The sequence below is a fragment of the Lissotriton helveticus genome, chromosome 1_2 (assembly GCF_964261635.1).
Source record: "Lissotriton helveticus chromosome 1_2, aLisHel1.1, whole genome shotgun sequence".
Lineage (NCBI taxonomy): Eukaryota > Metazoa > Chordata > Amphibia > Caudata > Salamandridae > Lissotriton > Lissotriton helveticus.
The window spans coordinates 370,111,604-370,127,495 of record NC_136058.1 but is presented as its reverse complement, the minus strand read 5'-3'; the positions used below and the strand labels follow the sequence as shown (position 1 = coordinate 370,127,495).

Genomic DNA, 15,892 nt, shown 5'->3' with positions numbered 1-15,892 from the left:
TCCTCCGTGGGCCTGAGGGATACTTGAAGCAGAAATATCTGCACGTGCACGGTATGGTTCCGTCACGGCTGCAGAGGATCAGGGGGCCTGCGTGGCTTCTCCGGCGCGTGGGGAAAGGGCAAGTCCCTATTCGGGCGCCATTATGTGGTAAATAAATAAATTATTACCTGATCTATTTTTGACTATAATCAATAAACGGTTAGCTCAATAAATAAGAGTCAAGATACGAGGTAGCTACAGGCTTTAATTAAGCATAAAGGACAAGAACAGGACAGCCTGTACGGGAATGGGATGGCAGCTGCCGGGGGCAGGAAGGAAGGATTGGAATAAGGGACAACTTTTAATAACAGTACATTAGTATATATAGTTAAACAAAATACATGACATTCAATACAGTAGGCGTAGCAGTAGGCGGAGTTTGTAGCAGTCGCGAAAGATAAGGCATGACTGATGCAACAAGAAGGCGTGTACAGGGCGTATACATAGACATGTGATATAAACGTAACAGAATATGTCATAAACGGGGCGGAGACATGGAGGGGGCTACCTGAGCAGCTGGGACCTCTAACCTAGTGGTGCGCGCAAACTGACAATGACGTGTTACTAGGGAGAACTGGGGGGCTATGACTTCTGCGCTAGAAGAGGAGACTAAAGTCTGGAGAGTCAGAGCGACATGTACCTAAAGCCTATCTATTATCTAGTGTTTAGAGAACATGTTGATAGAATCCAAAAGTTAGCAGAGCAAAGGCTAACAGACATTAAGACTGGTGCATACATAACCCTATATGTAGTGCGTGTACGGGGAATATTCTATGAATATTAATACAGTATTTCTCTTACATGGAGACATAAAGGCTAGACCATGACGGAAACTATTGATGCGATTCAGTAGCTTAGGAATGCAGAGAAGGAGGGCTGGACTGATAACTAGAAACATAACATACTCTTGGCAGACTGGAGGCAGAGCCTGGCCGAGCCGGGCACTGTGAGGCATGAAAGTAAGCTAAGGGTCAGGGATACAGGTGGGGGCTGTATCGCTCCTCGGAGAGGGTTCAGAAAACGGGAGCTGAATCTGAGTCCGGGCCCTTTTGAGGCCTAGAAACGGGGATAATTCAATGAATTAACGTGCACACTGTGAAACGTGGCAACGTAGCTTTACATAGGCCTGATTTTCGTTGTATTCACGAAAACTGGAAACTGGCATACTAGAGATGGACACAACTGTAATTGCGTCTTTAATCGATCATAGGGGAATACATGCATATCGATCATGCACATATGACATAACATGGGGAACACGTAGGCACATATAACATGGCAAAATTTACTTTTCCACAGTGGAGAACGCGGAATTGCTAAAAGTTCCGCGATCCACGCAATTGTTTCCTTGGTCGCGCTTTCAAAATGCATATTCGTGAGATACTTCCCCCCAAGCACGCAAACAGCGTTCGTGAACAGGAATAAGGCATAGCGAATGGGCAAACAAGCAATTCTGCGTGTTCGCGGAACTCTGCGTGCTCGTAGAGACTTTTTACCATTTCGCGGAGCTTTGCGTAGCGCAACTATGCAAATTCCACCCACCCCTACTCTCAGGTCCCCCAAGTCCGGGAGGAGCAGGGCTCTGAAACCAAATGCACCCTGCTGAGCTACTCCCTGCACCCCTGCAACAGTGGCTTACCACAGGCTCTCAAGGCCGGGGGGGGGGGGGTCAGAGATGCAGGGGACCTCCTCAAACCAGTAGTTTGGAAGACGGCAGACTAGTCGGACGTGGTTTCGTGAGGCTCCCTGCTCCAGGCTCCCTTCCCCGGCCAATTCTAGCTTTAATGCCCCCAAAAGTATAGTTTTTTGGCCCCCTGAGTGTGGAGGTGTGAGAGCTACTCACAGAGGGGGTCTTTGGGGCACTGAGAGATGACAAAGCGGCTGAGGGGGCCATCTGCACTGTGCATCATGCTAGCCGCCATCTTGGAAACGGCGGGGCGGCGGACTTCAGCTCTGCAGAGGTACCCCTGAGCCTGGCTGCTCCCCCTCTGTGTGCCTGATCATCGCGGGAGAGGCGGCAAGAGTGCTGCGGCGAATCGGTGGCGGGGGGTGTGCTGTTGGCCCCACTGCCGCACAACACGAGAAGCTGTAGGGACCTGCTGGCTCCTATCGCTGCACAAATCGAGGCCGAGGCTGCCGGGCCGGCCAATAGGCGACCGGCCTGCTGGATTCCGGCCGCACCTGCCCCTGCGCGATACCCTGAGGTGAGGAGTGGGCGCCCATCATGCCACCAGCACAGCGCAGCTACGCTCTGAGAAGGCCAGAGACACAGCAAGCAGCCGTAGACAGGCGCCGCGGTCCTTGAGGCGGGGAGGGCCCGGTCCCGGGAAGCTGACGCATAGGCCTCCTTTGTCTATCCAAGGCGCACATCACGCGAGGTCTCTGGAATGGCAGCTGACTGAAGGCCAGGGCGCCGCCAGACCGGATCCTAACACTACAGCATGGCGCTGGGGGGGCCGAGATGTTTGGCGGCCAGGCCCAGTGACGAGGCCCTGCAGCATCGGTGGGGGGCCTTGGTGTTTCCCCCCCCCCCCGCCTGGGTAATTCTCGGCAGTGCTGAGACGAGCGGTCTGTTGTAGCGGGGCCGGGCGGAGGAAGTGACCCCCGTGTGGTGGTGTGCTGGTAGCGGCTGGAGCAGGGGGCCCAGCCGAAGAGAGAGGTGGACCTGTAGGTTAGGTACAGCAAGACCTGCCCCGGCGCAATTGTAATTTTCCTGACCGAGGCCCCACGGCATTACTCCTGGAGGAGCGCTACGTCGCTGGAGAGCGTTTAGTCGGTGGAGTGCCCACAGGGGTGGACACCCGGAAAACAGACGGGTGAGTTCTAGTAACCGGGCCTCGGGGGCGGGGGCCCATAGTCTGGCGGCTGGCCCAGCTTTTCGCCGCCTCTTTGCGGGGTTCTCGCCCCCGCGCACCACAAGCAGCCAGCACTTGCAGGGACAGAGGGGGGCTGGTCCCCAATCCCCCTCACTGCCGTCCACCCGGCTAACTTTCATAACAGCAGGACGCACAGAGGAGGTATCCTAGACCGGTGGCGGATGTCGGACCACGCGCCTTAGGGGGGGCCATAGCCTACTGCAGAGTGGTAACTGTGGCCATTGGGCACCCGTGTCGACCACCAGGTCTACTTGGCAGCAGCCTTTAGGGTCTCCGCCAGGAAGGGACCCACAGAAAGAGGCCCACCACAAGAGACTTGAGCGCCTGCCGCTGGTGGTGGTTGGACCATCATGTCCTCGGTGCACAAAAAAAGAGAGTGCACCCTCACGGACATACTTGTCAAGGGCCCCTCCAAAGGTGATAAAGGCCCCCCGGCCACATCCCCATCCAAGCCGCAGCCAGAGGACGCTACAGGGGAGGCTCCAATCACCCGCACATTTCTTCAAACGCTCTTTTAATTCACTTAGAGAGGACTTTCAGATGCTAAAACAAGAGGTGGCAGGCAAAGTGAGGGAGATACGACGAGAAGTGGACGGTCTGGGGGAAAGAGTGGCCGCACTAGAAGGCAATGATCAAGCCAGGAGTACCGAAGTGGAACAACTCCAACAGAAATTGATCTGTCTCAAGAAACAAAAGGTAGAACTGCAAGCCCATGCAGAGTATCTTGAGAATAGATCACGCAGGAACAACATACGAGTCCGGGGAGTTCCTACATCTCCAGAAGGATCTGACGTGGCCTCATACCTACAGGGCCTATTCAGGGACATCCTGGGTGCCGGCTCGGAGGTGGACATTCGGATTGACAGGGTGCATAGGGTGGGCCAGCTATGGTGGTCCTCGACCCCTCTGCCGGACATCCTCGCTTTTCTGCCGGATTGCCCCCTGAAAGAAAAGATTCTCAAGGAAGCTAGGCGGAAACAACCACTACAATACCGGGGCCAAGCGGTGGCACTCTTTCAAGCCCTCTCCGCCATAACATCACAAAAGAAAGGCGTTCAAGGAGGTCACATCCTTTCTCAGAGGAAAAGGAGTTGCATATGCCTGGGGCCACCCATTCAGACAGATTTTTAAGTGGAATGGCACGCTGCATCAGATGAGGTCCCTCCAGGAAACCTGCGACCTTTTGGGCCTCGACCAAATGGAGTCGGGGGGTTCGCCACCCCGTCCTAGCAACCCCACGAAGGCGTATGGCAAACGGTGCGCAGACAACGATCCTCACCAGCGACAAGCTTGAAACCTGACCTGGCCACCGTGTCGCAAGAACGAGAGGCATCGGTGACGGCGGAACTCAAAGACACTTCTCCTGAAGCCTGAATGAACATCTAGCGGTGGCTACAGTAGCACTAAGTCATAGCGGCTGGCGGGGGGAGTAGGGGGTTGCTAGGGGTTGAGGTTGCATGTGCTAACACTTACCTTTCCACATGTCTGCGAGGTTGGACGGTAGACATGGGACACTGTTTGACTGTTGGGGATGTTCAGTTGGGGTTAGGGTGGGGGAGGGGGGAGATTGGAGGAGTTGGGGGAAGGGAGGGGGAAGGAGTGGGTCTGGGGAGCGGGGGCAGGGTCAGAGGCAGGGGGGTGGGAAGTGGGAGGGTAAACCGGTGTGTCTGCAGGAGGGAGGTTCTGCCTTGGGGTGGCTTTAGGTATCTGGGTCCCCCTGGAGGTTGCCAGGTTGCCAGGTCATGCCATTGTGTCGTGAAGATAGTGACCCTCAACACTAAGGGTCTCAATAATCCCATCAAACGCAGAGCCATTTTGTCATACCTGGACAACTCAGGGGCTTCCATGTGTCTCATTCAAGAAACACACTTACTCTCAAAGGACTGGCACAGGATGCGTTCTCGCACCTTCCCACATCAATACTACTCCTCCACTGCAGATAAAAAGATGGGGGTTGCCATACTGGTGGCCAAACACTTGCAGGGCTCAGTGGGGGAGAGAGTGGCGGAGGTTAAAGGTTGGCTGTTGGCGCATGAGGTCACAATGGAAGACATAACTATGGTAGTGGGATCTCTTTATGTTCCCAACACAGGGCAGGAATCCTTTCTTAAGGGTGCAGTGTCGGGCGTCTTACAGTCTCACGATAAATATTTTCTGATAGGGGGAGACCTCAAATTTGTTATGCACCGGGACAGAGACAGGTCGGGGCACCGCTATTGCATGACTGGGGCAATTTTACTTGATGGGAGGGCTTGGTTGAGCCAGAGAGGGCTCTTGGATGTTTGGCGGGAGGCCCACCCCCAGAGTACTCAATATACGGCTTGACCATTTCCTCAGTACCTTAGAACTTTACCCGTTAATAGATGATGTGGAAATAATTCCTGCTGCACTTTCAGACCATGATGCCTTGTCACTCTGCCTCACAGACACCCGTACACATAGACCTAAGGACAGATGGAGGTTGCGAGAATCCTTATTACACAGAGATGGGGTGCTCCAGCAGCTTAGGAAATGTATCACCAATTATCTCTCACTCAATGATCAGCCCAACGTGCCCCTTCCAGCACTGTGGGAGGCAATGAAAGCAGTGTGAGGGGGGAGCTGATAACACTGTCCGCAGCCGAAAGTAGAGAGCCTGCGGAACGGATAGGACTCCTCACGGCCAAGGTTACAGAGCTCGAGAGGGTTCATAGCCGTACGGGGGCCCCTAGGGTCTTGCGCCAATTGAAGGCGGCAAGGGCGCAGCTAGCGGGTTTAGATTTAGACCGCATGGAATTTGCGGCATTGCTTGCGGCTTAAACACTCCTACTATGTGGGAGGCAACAAAACAGGGTGACTTCTGGCGAGCAAACTTAGAGCCCGTACCCAACAAGCCAATGTTACTACCATCCGGGATGCTAAGGGCACATCGGTCACCACCGACGATCAGATTGCTGATGCTTTTAGGGAGCACTAAACATCCCTGTACAGCAGGGATCAGACTGTAGACACAGCGAGAGAGTCCTATCTTAGTCAAGCGGCGACCACGGCCCTCAATGCTGCCGGGGCGGCAGCTTTGGATGCACCTATCCAGTTATAGGAGGTCATCGGAGCGATATCTAGACTCAAACCTTTGAAATCCCCGGGGCCCGACGGCTTCTCGGCGGGCTTCTTCAAGTCACTTTGCCAGTTGCTAGTGCCAATTTTAACCCGGCTCTTCAATTCTTTCCAGGGCCCGGGCTCTATCCCGCCGGATATGTTAGAAGCGGACATTATTGTGCTGCCTAAACCAGGCAAGGATGCCGCTCAACGCTCCGGGTATAGACCCATCTCCTTACTAAACCGTGACTTAAAATTGTTCACAGGGGTCTTAGCTTCAAGGTTGGGTTCACGTCTCCCTGGCATCATTGAGCCGGACCAGTCTGGTTTCATTCCAAACAGCCAATTTGGCGACAATACCAAGCGCCTCCTACATCTTATTGATAAAACCCATTATAATCAATCGGATGCCATGCTACTATCAATTGATGCTGAGAAGGCATTTGATCGGGTGGACTGGGGGTTCCTAGACAAGACGCTAGCACACTTTGGCATTGGGGATCGCTACAGGGCCTGGGTCGCAAGTTGTTACGATAGGCCGAGGGCATCGATCCGGGTGAATGGCATGACATCGAGACCATTTGACATCCAGCGGGGCACGAGGCAGGGGTGCCTTTTGTCCCCCCTCTTGTGAGCGCTAGTGGAACCCCTCGCCCAATGAATTCGGGACAATCCAGGGGGTTTCCTTTGGGGGGGGGCAGCACGCGCTCAGTCACTACGCGGATGATATCCTGGCAGCTCTGGATTCACCTCGGCGGTAGGTGCCCACGTTTTTACGCGAACTGGAAGCCTTCGAGGCGGTGTCGGGTTTTAAAGTTAACACAGGGAAATCCATGCTTCTTCCCTTGGGTACCAATGCCTCAGGGCCCGTGCATACCCCTTCGGACTTTGGGGACTTGTGCGTTTACCCAGAAATATCTCAACAAACCCCCTGTAACGCGCACAATCATGCGGTTTGGGATGCCGTCACTTCCCGGAAGGGGCTCACTACGTTTCCCTCTCCGCTGACACCGCTGTTTGAGAACCCGTAATTTGAGCCCGGGATGTATAAGCTGGCCTTCCCACAGTGGCGCACATCCGCATGTAGGTCTGCTGGCCACCTATTCGATCTTGAAGGCTTCATGCAATTTTCAGACATTATTCGGTACTATGACCTTCCCAACCCACACAGGTACCAGTACTTTCAACTTTGACATTGGTTGGTGGGTCGGAAATTGTTGGCCTTCGAGAAGTGGCTTATCACTAAGGAATCCGATCGGAAACTAATCTCAGAGATCTATTGTATGCTTTACCCTGAGACCCCCACATCGCGCTCCGCGGGTCAGAAATGGTGGGAGAGTGCACTGGGCAGGGCTGTTTCTGATCAGGAATGGCAGGCCTATACTACAGAGAAAACCACACTGCAAGGAACACTGCGAGTAGGGAGGCGGCGGTCAAAATAGTCACCTACTGGTACCTGACCCCGGTCCGCTTGAAATGCTCTTGTATATTGTGAAACCTCAGTTGGCTAATGCAGTAAGTGCAGATATCTGTGTGTGACCAGAGAGTCACAGAATTGCATCCTGGTTGGCGCAGAGAGTAGCAACTTGTGTAGTTATAGTGCTTTGAGGTCCCAGCCTGTGGCATAAACTAATTAAATCATTATTTATATCTATATATCTTAGTAATAAGTAATCAGGCTATACTTATATACATCTATATAAGCGTCCACTAAAAGGACTCACTCCAGAACTCAGTTGGACCACCCTTCAATTATCTCTCAAGAAGGGTAAATGGTCGTCATGGCACAGCTCCACGTGACTCCGCCATTTAAAGCCTATACTCACTCCCAAGAAGCCTTTCCATTTGCTGATTACATAATTATACACATTTACATTTCTTTTAGGTAGCAAGCACCCTGGTAAGAAGAATTGCCTCTTCTTTAGTTTTCTGTCCCTCCCACAAATTCCCAGCACAGAACCTCCAACCCCCCACCCCCGACCTGCTCTCCCCCTCAGGCTAAGGCATCACAAGGTCAATCTTAACCTTTCAGGTATGGTTGTTTTTTAAAAGGGTGATTTCAGGGCAGTTGAGTAACGAAATTTGAGGGGGCGCCCTCCTGCAAGGTACATGGAGGGATCTCCCTTCCGGATGCATGCAGGGCGGGTGCTGGGTCATGACAGGCACATTGTGGCACTTAGAAGTGTGCATGCATGTTTGGCTGGACGTCCTAGGACGGCTAAACATACATGCGTACTTCTATTTCTCTAACCCAGCTGTGTTCACAGCCAGGTTTGAGAAATTCCGCAGGCTCACAGGCCAGAGCAGCACCAGTTTTGGCTGAGCAGCAGAGCAGACCACTCAGACCAATCCTGGCACTTGTCTCCCAGAGAAGTGCCAGTATTGGCTGAGCAGCAGAGCAGACCACTCAGACCAATCCTGGCACTGGTCTCCCAGAGCAGCGCCAGTATTGGCTGAGCAGCAGAGCAGACCATTCAGACCAATCCTGGCGCTGGTCTCCCAGAGAAGGTCCAGTATTGGCTGAGCAGCAGAGCAGACCACTCAGACCAATCCTGGCGCTGGTCTCCCAGAGCAGCGCCAGTATTGGCTGAGCAGCAGAGCAGACCACTCAGACCAATCCTGGCGCTGGTCTCCCAGAGCAGCACCAGTGTTGGCTGAGCAGCCTCTGCATTCCCAGAGCCTGCAGGGAGAGCTCCAAGGCTGTGGGAGCTGTCAGAGGCTGCTGGAAAAAGGTACGTTTTTAAAAATTATTTTTCCACCCCCGCGCCCGCCCATCAGTCCAATGCACCCATATCTTCGTGTTGTGGCGGTATACCACTGCTCATGTTGTTAGATTGCATTTGGGAGCAGGGAATTCACAAATTCAAATTGTAGATGGACAGCTGTGAAAAAGACAGTTTTCTACCACCAAATCTAAACTGGAGCCCCTACGTGGGAATAAATCCCTGATATAGATATCTACCTTTCTATGGCTTTTATGACTGTATGTATTCTTTGGAAGGCACATTGCAGGCTCTTTACATGAAGAATTTCTGCACAAAATTAAACTCCTATCTAACCTGGTACTGACTTGAATGACGATGGAAGGATGAGAGGCTAATGCTCGATTTAACCACTCTTGTCTACTGTTGACACATGGATCTCAGTAGTAACTGAACAAAAAAAAGCAGCCAGGGAACCAAATGCCGCATTACCTGGACTAATCACAGTATCAGTATACCCACACTGACCACCTCTAATGGCCAGCTGCTCATTGACCATACATTTAAAAATGTTTTTTTCACAAAGAAGAGAGGCAACAAACACATCTGATTATATTTTAGCAATGAGCACAAATCGTGACTCGTAGGTCCTTGCCACAGTGGTAGTTTTTTCTTTATTTTGATTCTTCATCCAGCTTACTAAAAATGCAGCTGACGCATTTCGCATTGTAAAAGCTTCGCCAGGGCAATGTTATTAGTTTGAGGGCAGTATTAAAAAAATCTGTTGATTTTCCCTTCCATCCCTCTTCTTCAATCCTTTCTTCCTATTGACTTTTTTAGGACAGAGGCACGGACGTAGCTCATTGCAGCAGGGTCTCTATTGTAGTTCCTAGTCCTTCTCTTTTTGTGAGTCTCGATGCTTTCGCAAAAGGAGTTAGAGAAGGCTCATCCCCTTGTCACTCTTTTTTTGTCTTTTTTCAATATTATCAGTTCACTGGTTCTCCAAAAAGAACTCCTAACACTACTTCAACAACTACAGTAGGCCATACTGGATCGCGGGTGTCTGTGCCGTACACATCCGCACTAGATGACCCCTCGAACCTTCAAGTAAAGGGGCCTTTGTCCTCACTGCGCCTTTGCAAAGTCCAGGAGAAATTCCGTGGACACAATGCCATGAGTTTTTTTGTTTTCTTATGCACATAAATTATTTGTGAGGATTGACCACGGACTCCCGGCTTAAATGCGTCGTTCGACTCCATGACGTTCTGGCTGTTAAAGTGGAACATATTGACTGAAGCATATTTACAGACTTTCACTTTGGAAAATCAGTGAAGTGATAATATTGCCCTGAGGAAGACTTTGAAAGGCGAAACAAGTTGGCTGCGTTTTTGTATTGTGGATTAAGAATCAAAATAAAGAAAAAATAGAAGGAATGCTCCATCGCTTAATACATAGAATATTGGACTGCCATTGGCTTGAAGTTAATATGAAAATCAAACATATGCAGCCAATGGTATGTATGTAACTTTCATGTAATGACAGTGATCACAGCATATTCAAATGCCCCTCTACACGCCCACTTATTTATTAGGACTTGTGCCATAATGGCTATGTCCCTATACTAACAAATGGGGCATTACTTAAGAAAATATGTTTTTCAGTAAAAAAAGTATGGCAATATATGTTGCCACGGAAAAACATCAGGTAGAGTTATGGTTAAAACTGAAAACTGCAGTAAAAAAGATACATCCCACTTCAGAGAAAACACAAGGTGGTGAAAACCAAAAGATTGCATTAATTAGAGAAAAGAAAAAGAAGCTACACTGCGTGAAAACCAAAGCCAACCAAATCAGTTTCCAGTAGTCTGACTGAAATGTCAGTGTGCTTTGAAATTTGCCTCTACTGCTATGTATGTGGGCTATTTAAGCGTTGATGCTCCCACTATTTCTACAGCAGCTATACTTTTTGTAGACTCACCTGTTGTTGCTGTTGTTGCGGCTGTTGTTGCAGTATTTGATGCTGTTGTGGCAGATGTTGCAGCGGTTGTTGCTACTGTTGTTGCAGCTGTTGTTTCAGCTGTTGTTGCAGCTGTTGTTGCTGCAGTCGTTGCAGCTGTTGTTGCAGCAGTTGTTTCTGCAGTTATTGCAGCTGTTGTTTCCGCAGTGGTTCCAGCTGTTGTTTCTGCTGTTGTTTCAGCTGTTGTTGCTACAGTTGTTGCAGCTGTTGTTGCAGCTGTTGTTGCAGATGTTGTTGCTGCAGTTGTTGCAGCTGTTGTTGCTGCAGTCATTGCAGCTGTTGTTGTTGCAGCTGTTGTAGCTGCATTTGTGGCAGGTTTTGTAGCTGCAGTTGTTGCAGCTGTTGTTGCAGCAGTTGTTGCTGCAGTTGTTGCAGCTGTTGTTGCAGCTGTTGTTGCAGCTGTTGTTGCAGTTGTTGTTGCTGCAGTAGTTGCAGCTGTTGTTTCTGCTGTTTCGGTCGCTGTTGGGGCTGTTGTTGCAGCTGTTGCTCCAGTTGTTTCAGCTGTTGTTGCAGCAGTCGTTGCAGCTGTTGCTGCAGTTGTTGCAGCTGATGTAGCTTTAGTTGTGGCAGCTGTTGTTGCAGCTGTTGTTGCAGCTGTTGTTGCTGCAGTCGTTGCAGCTGTTGTTGCTGCAGTTGTTGCAGCTGTTGTAGCTGCAGTTGTGGCAGGTGTTATAGCTGCAGTTGTTGCAGCAGTTGTTGCAGCAGTTGTTGCAGCTGTTGTTGCCGCGGTTGTTTCAGCTGTTGTTGCAGCTGTTGTAGCTGTTGTTGCTGCAGTTGTTGCAGCTGTTGTTGCAGCTGTTGTTGCAGCTGTTGTTTCTGCTGTTGTTGCGGCTGTTGTTGCAGCTGTTGTTGCAGCTGTGGTTGCAGCTGTGGTTGCTGCAGTCGTTGCAGTTGTTGCAGCTGTTGTAGCTGCAGTTGTGTCAGGTGTTGTAGCTGCAGTTGTTGCAGCTGTTGTCGCAGCAGTTGTTGCAGCTGTTGTCGCAGCTGTTGTGTCAGGTGTTGTAGCTGCAGTTGTTGCAGCTGTTGTCGCAGCTGTTGTTGCAGCTGTTGTCGCAGCTGTTGTTGCAGCTGTTGTGGCTGCAGTTGTTGCAGCTGTTGTTTCAGCTGTTGTTGCAGCTGTTGTTGCTGCAGTCGTTGCAACTGTTGTTGCAGCAGTTGTTTCTGCAGTTATTGCAGCTGTTGTTTCTGCAGTGGTTCCAGGTGTTGTTTCTGCTGTTGTTTCAGCTGTTGTTGCTACAGTTGTTGCAGCTGTTGTTGCAGCTGTTGTTGCAGCTGTTGTTGCTGCAGTTGTTGCAGCTGTTGTTGCTGCAGTCATTGCAGCTGTTGTTGTTGCAGTTGTTGCAGCTGTTATAGCTGCATTTGTGGCAGGTTTTGTAGCTGCAGTTGTTGCAGCTGTTGTTGCAGCAGTTGTTGCTGCAGTTGTTGCAGCTGTTGTTTCAGCTGTTGTTGCAGCTGTTGTTGCAGTTGTTGTTGCTGCAGTAGTTGCAGCTGTTGTTTCTGCTGTTTCGGTCGCTGTTGGGGCTGTTGTTGTGGCTGTTGTTGCAGCTGTTGTTTCAGCTGTCGTTGCAGCTGTTGCTGCAGTTGTTGCAGCTGTTGTTGCTGCAGTCGTTGCAGCTGTTGCTGCAGTTGTTGCAGCTGTTGTTGCTGCAGTCGTTGCAGCTGTTGTTGCTGTAGTTGTTGCAGCTGTTGTAGCTGCAGTTGTGGCAGCTGTTGTCGCAGCTGTTGTTGCAGCTGTTGTGGCTGCAGTTGTTGCAGCTGTTGTTTCAGCTGTTGTTGCAGCTGTTGTTGCTGCAGTCGTTGCAGCTGTTGTTGCAGCAGTTGTTTCTGCAGTTATTGCAGCTGTTGTTTTTGCAGTGGTTCCAGGTGTTGTTTCTGCTGTTGTTTCAGCTGTTGTTGCTACAGTTGTTGCAGCTGTTGTTGCAGCTGTTGTTGCAGCTGTTGTTGCTGCAGTTGTTGCAGCTGTTGTTGCTGCAGTCATTGCAGCTGTTGTTGTTGCAGTTGTTGCAGCTGTTGTAGCTGCATTTGTGGCAGGTTTTGTAGCTGCAGTTGTTGCAGCTGTTGTTGCAGCAGTTGTTGCTGCAGTTGTTGCAGCTGTTGTTTCAGCTGTTGTTGCAGCTGTTGTTGCAGTTGTTGTTGCTGCAGTAGTTGCAGCTGTTGTTTCTGCTGTTTCGGTCGCTGTTGGGGCTGTTGTTGTGGCTGTTGTTGCAGCTGTTGTTTCAGCTGTCGTTGCAGATGTTGCTGCAGTTGTTGCAGCTGTTGTTGCTGCAGTCGTTGCAGCTGTTGCTGCAGTTGTTGCAGCTGTTGTTGCTGCAGTCGTTGCAGCTGTTGTTGCTGTAGTTGTTGCAGCTGTTGTAGCTGCAGTTGTGGCAGGTGTTATAGCTGCAGTTGTTGCAGCTGTTGTTGCCGCGGTTGTTTCAGCTGTTGTTGCAGCTGTTGTAGCTGTTGTTGCTGCAGTTGTTGCAGCTGTTGTTGCAGCTGTTGTTGCAGCTGTTGTTTCTGCTGTTGTTGCAGCTGTTGTTGCGGCTGTTGTTGCAGCTGTTGTTGCAGCTGTGGTTGCAGCTGTGGTTGCTGCAGTCGTTGCAGTTGTTGCAGCTGTTGTAGCTGCAGTTGTGTCAGGTGTTGTAGCTGCAGTTGTTGCAGCTGTTGTCGCAGCTGTTGTTGCAGCTGTTGTGGCTGCAGTTGTTGCAGCTGTTGTTTCAGCTGTTATCACAGCTGTTGTTGCAGCTGTTGTTGCTGCAGTCGTTGCAGCTGTTGTTGCTGCAGTTGTTTTTGCAGTTGTTGCAGCGGGTGTTGCTGCAGTCGATGCAGCTGTTGTTGCAGCAGTTGTTGCAGCTGTTGTAGCTGCAGTTGTGGCAGGTGTTGAAGCTGCAGTCATTGCAGCTGTTGTTGCGGCAGTCGTTGCAGCTGTTGTTGCAGCAGTTGTTGCAGCTGTTGTAGCTGCAGTTGTGGCAGGTGTTGTAGCTGCAGTTGTTGCAGCTGTTGTTGCACCTGTTGTTGCTGCAGTCGTTGCAGCTGTTGCAGCAGTTGTTGCAGCTGTTGTTGCTGCAGTCGTTGCAGCTGTTGTTGCAGCTGTTGTTGCAGCTGTTGTTGCAGCTGTTGTTGCAGCTGTTGTTTTTGCAGTTGTTGCAGCTGTTGTTGCTGCAGTCGTTGCAGCTGTTGTTGCAGCAGTTGTTGCAGCTGTCGTTGCAGCAGTTGTTGCAGTTGTTGTAGCTGCAGTTGTGGCAAGTGTTGTAGCTGCAGTTGTTGCAGCTGTCGTTACTGTAGTTGTTGCAGCTGTTGTTTCTGCAGTTGTTGCAGCTGTTGTTGCTACAGTTGTTGCAGCTGTTGTTGCAGCTGTTGTTTCCGCAGTTGCTGGGGCTTTTGTTGGTGCTGTTGTTGTGGTTGTCTGGGCCTGTGTTCCTGAGAGCACTCCTGGAGGGAGGGGGGACATGAGAGAAAGATGAGAATGAGTTTATGTAAAAATGTCAAGCATTATCAGCACTGATGGGCAACAAGAAAGTTCACAATACCATAGCCTAACATGGGAACCTTCCTGCCTAGAGAAGCCAGGCCACGTGCAAGGGATGGCCCCTTGCCAGGGTATGACATGGGATGTGTGGAGTCACTGGAGTTTTATCCATTGACCGATGCTGGAGCAGGGGAGGCGAGCACACACCACGCCTGATTTACTGAAGTTTTTCCATAGCCTAAGACTGTCTTGAAATATGCAAGGCCTTGTCTAACAGTCTTAAGATTATCCTTGCTGGCTCTGCAAGTCTTTTCTGATAGCCTTGACACTGCCTTAAGCCTGAAACCCCCGCTGCATAGCAGTCCTCTGGTATTCATTTTCTCAGCATCTGCATGTTCCGATGAGTTCCTAGGGTATGGGGCCTCACTGGTGGACCCCAAGTGCACGGCTGTCAGTATGACCGTGCACCAGTAGTTATGGTGCTGCTTCATGGGAAAAGAGTGGACATATCCTCTTATAACCATGTCTTTCTTGGACTCCAGTGCACATGTTTCTGCTGCACTCATATGCACTGGTTTGGAAATCTGTGCATGTGTATTGATGACGCTGCATCTGTGAGTGAAGAGGGTAGTGGTCCCTGATGTTGCCGGTAAGTAATAGCGCAAATAATATGCAAAGTGATCCCCGAGGTGCCGAAGAGAGATCTGCGCCATTCTGAAGAAATTGTGCTGTGGAGAAAGAAGAACGTATGTACTTGGTGATCCTAGTACTAGGCGCTATGAGCTCAAAACATCTTAGCTAGGAAACTCGGAGTGGTAACCACTGATCGGTGTCTTTAGGCCCTGCTTCTGCCTGTAACTTTACTGACTGGGTACCAGTTGGATGCAAATGCCTGTAGAAGGCACAATGTCTTCACAAACAGGCCTGTGGCTCCCTTCTGCCCCTGTGCACAGGCACTGACTAAATATATCCCTGATAGGGCCCTACCATATGTTTGCAAAAGTCAGTCAACAGTGGCATTTCTTTCGGACCAAGGAGTGTTTTACATGAGGAATCCTTGTTTATTTTTGGAGGTGTGGTGGTACTCCTCCTCAGATACACCCTGGTTGGGGTAGAGTGGGAGAATATTCAACTCTGCCCACAAAGTTGTAAGAAGTTTTTCAGACTACATTTCAATAGGTTTTGTCAGAGTGGGCCAGGCTGGCCACAGCAGGGCCCTGTGTCTTTTTATTGTCCCGCATCCACAGACATTACCAGGGCAAACGCTGATGGTAGGTCAACTCACAAGATTTCCCTCTATACCCTTGGACATACGGTACTAAAGGGCCCATTTCTTCAGAGACCTGGCCCATGGTAAGAAGAAAAAGGTTCATGCTCCTGGGGGCCAGATTTCCTCTGCTATTTCTCTTGCTTGATCTCACATCCTGTTCATCGCTTCATAAACCATCAGTCTTTCCTTGTAACCTTTTTTCAACTAAACCATTGGGGAGCCTACGTACATTTGTCATCTTGTCATTTGGCCTGATGATGACAAGTTCTAATCTTTGGTGAGCCGAAACGTTGCCAACTTGTAAAGATTGGACACCTAGAAATGCTCTCAAGAATTATTGTACTTATAATTTTGTTATATTTGGGGTTTGTACAACATCCCATTGTAATGAGATTACCACATAACTTATTTGCATTGTGTTGTTCCTTGTTAAAGTTTAATAATGAACTTCCTCGAAGTATTT

The 15,892-nt window shown here is 50.3% G+C and overlaps 1 protein-coding gene across 1 annotated transcript in view; it reads right to left on the bottom strand.

Annotated features, from left to right (window-relative positions):
- LOC144803959 (uncharacterized) overlaps positions 1-15,892 on the bottom strand; it is a 200,784-nt gene that overhangs the window by 179,640 nt on the left and 5,252 nt on the right. The window contains exon 2 of the mRNA XM_078671887.1: positions 10,673-10,948. Coding sequence (XP_078528013.1) covers positions 10,673-10,948 — 276 coding nt within the window. The remainder of the gene's footprint in view (positions 1-10,672; positions 10,949-15,892) is intronic.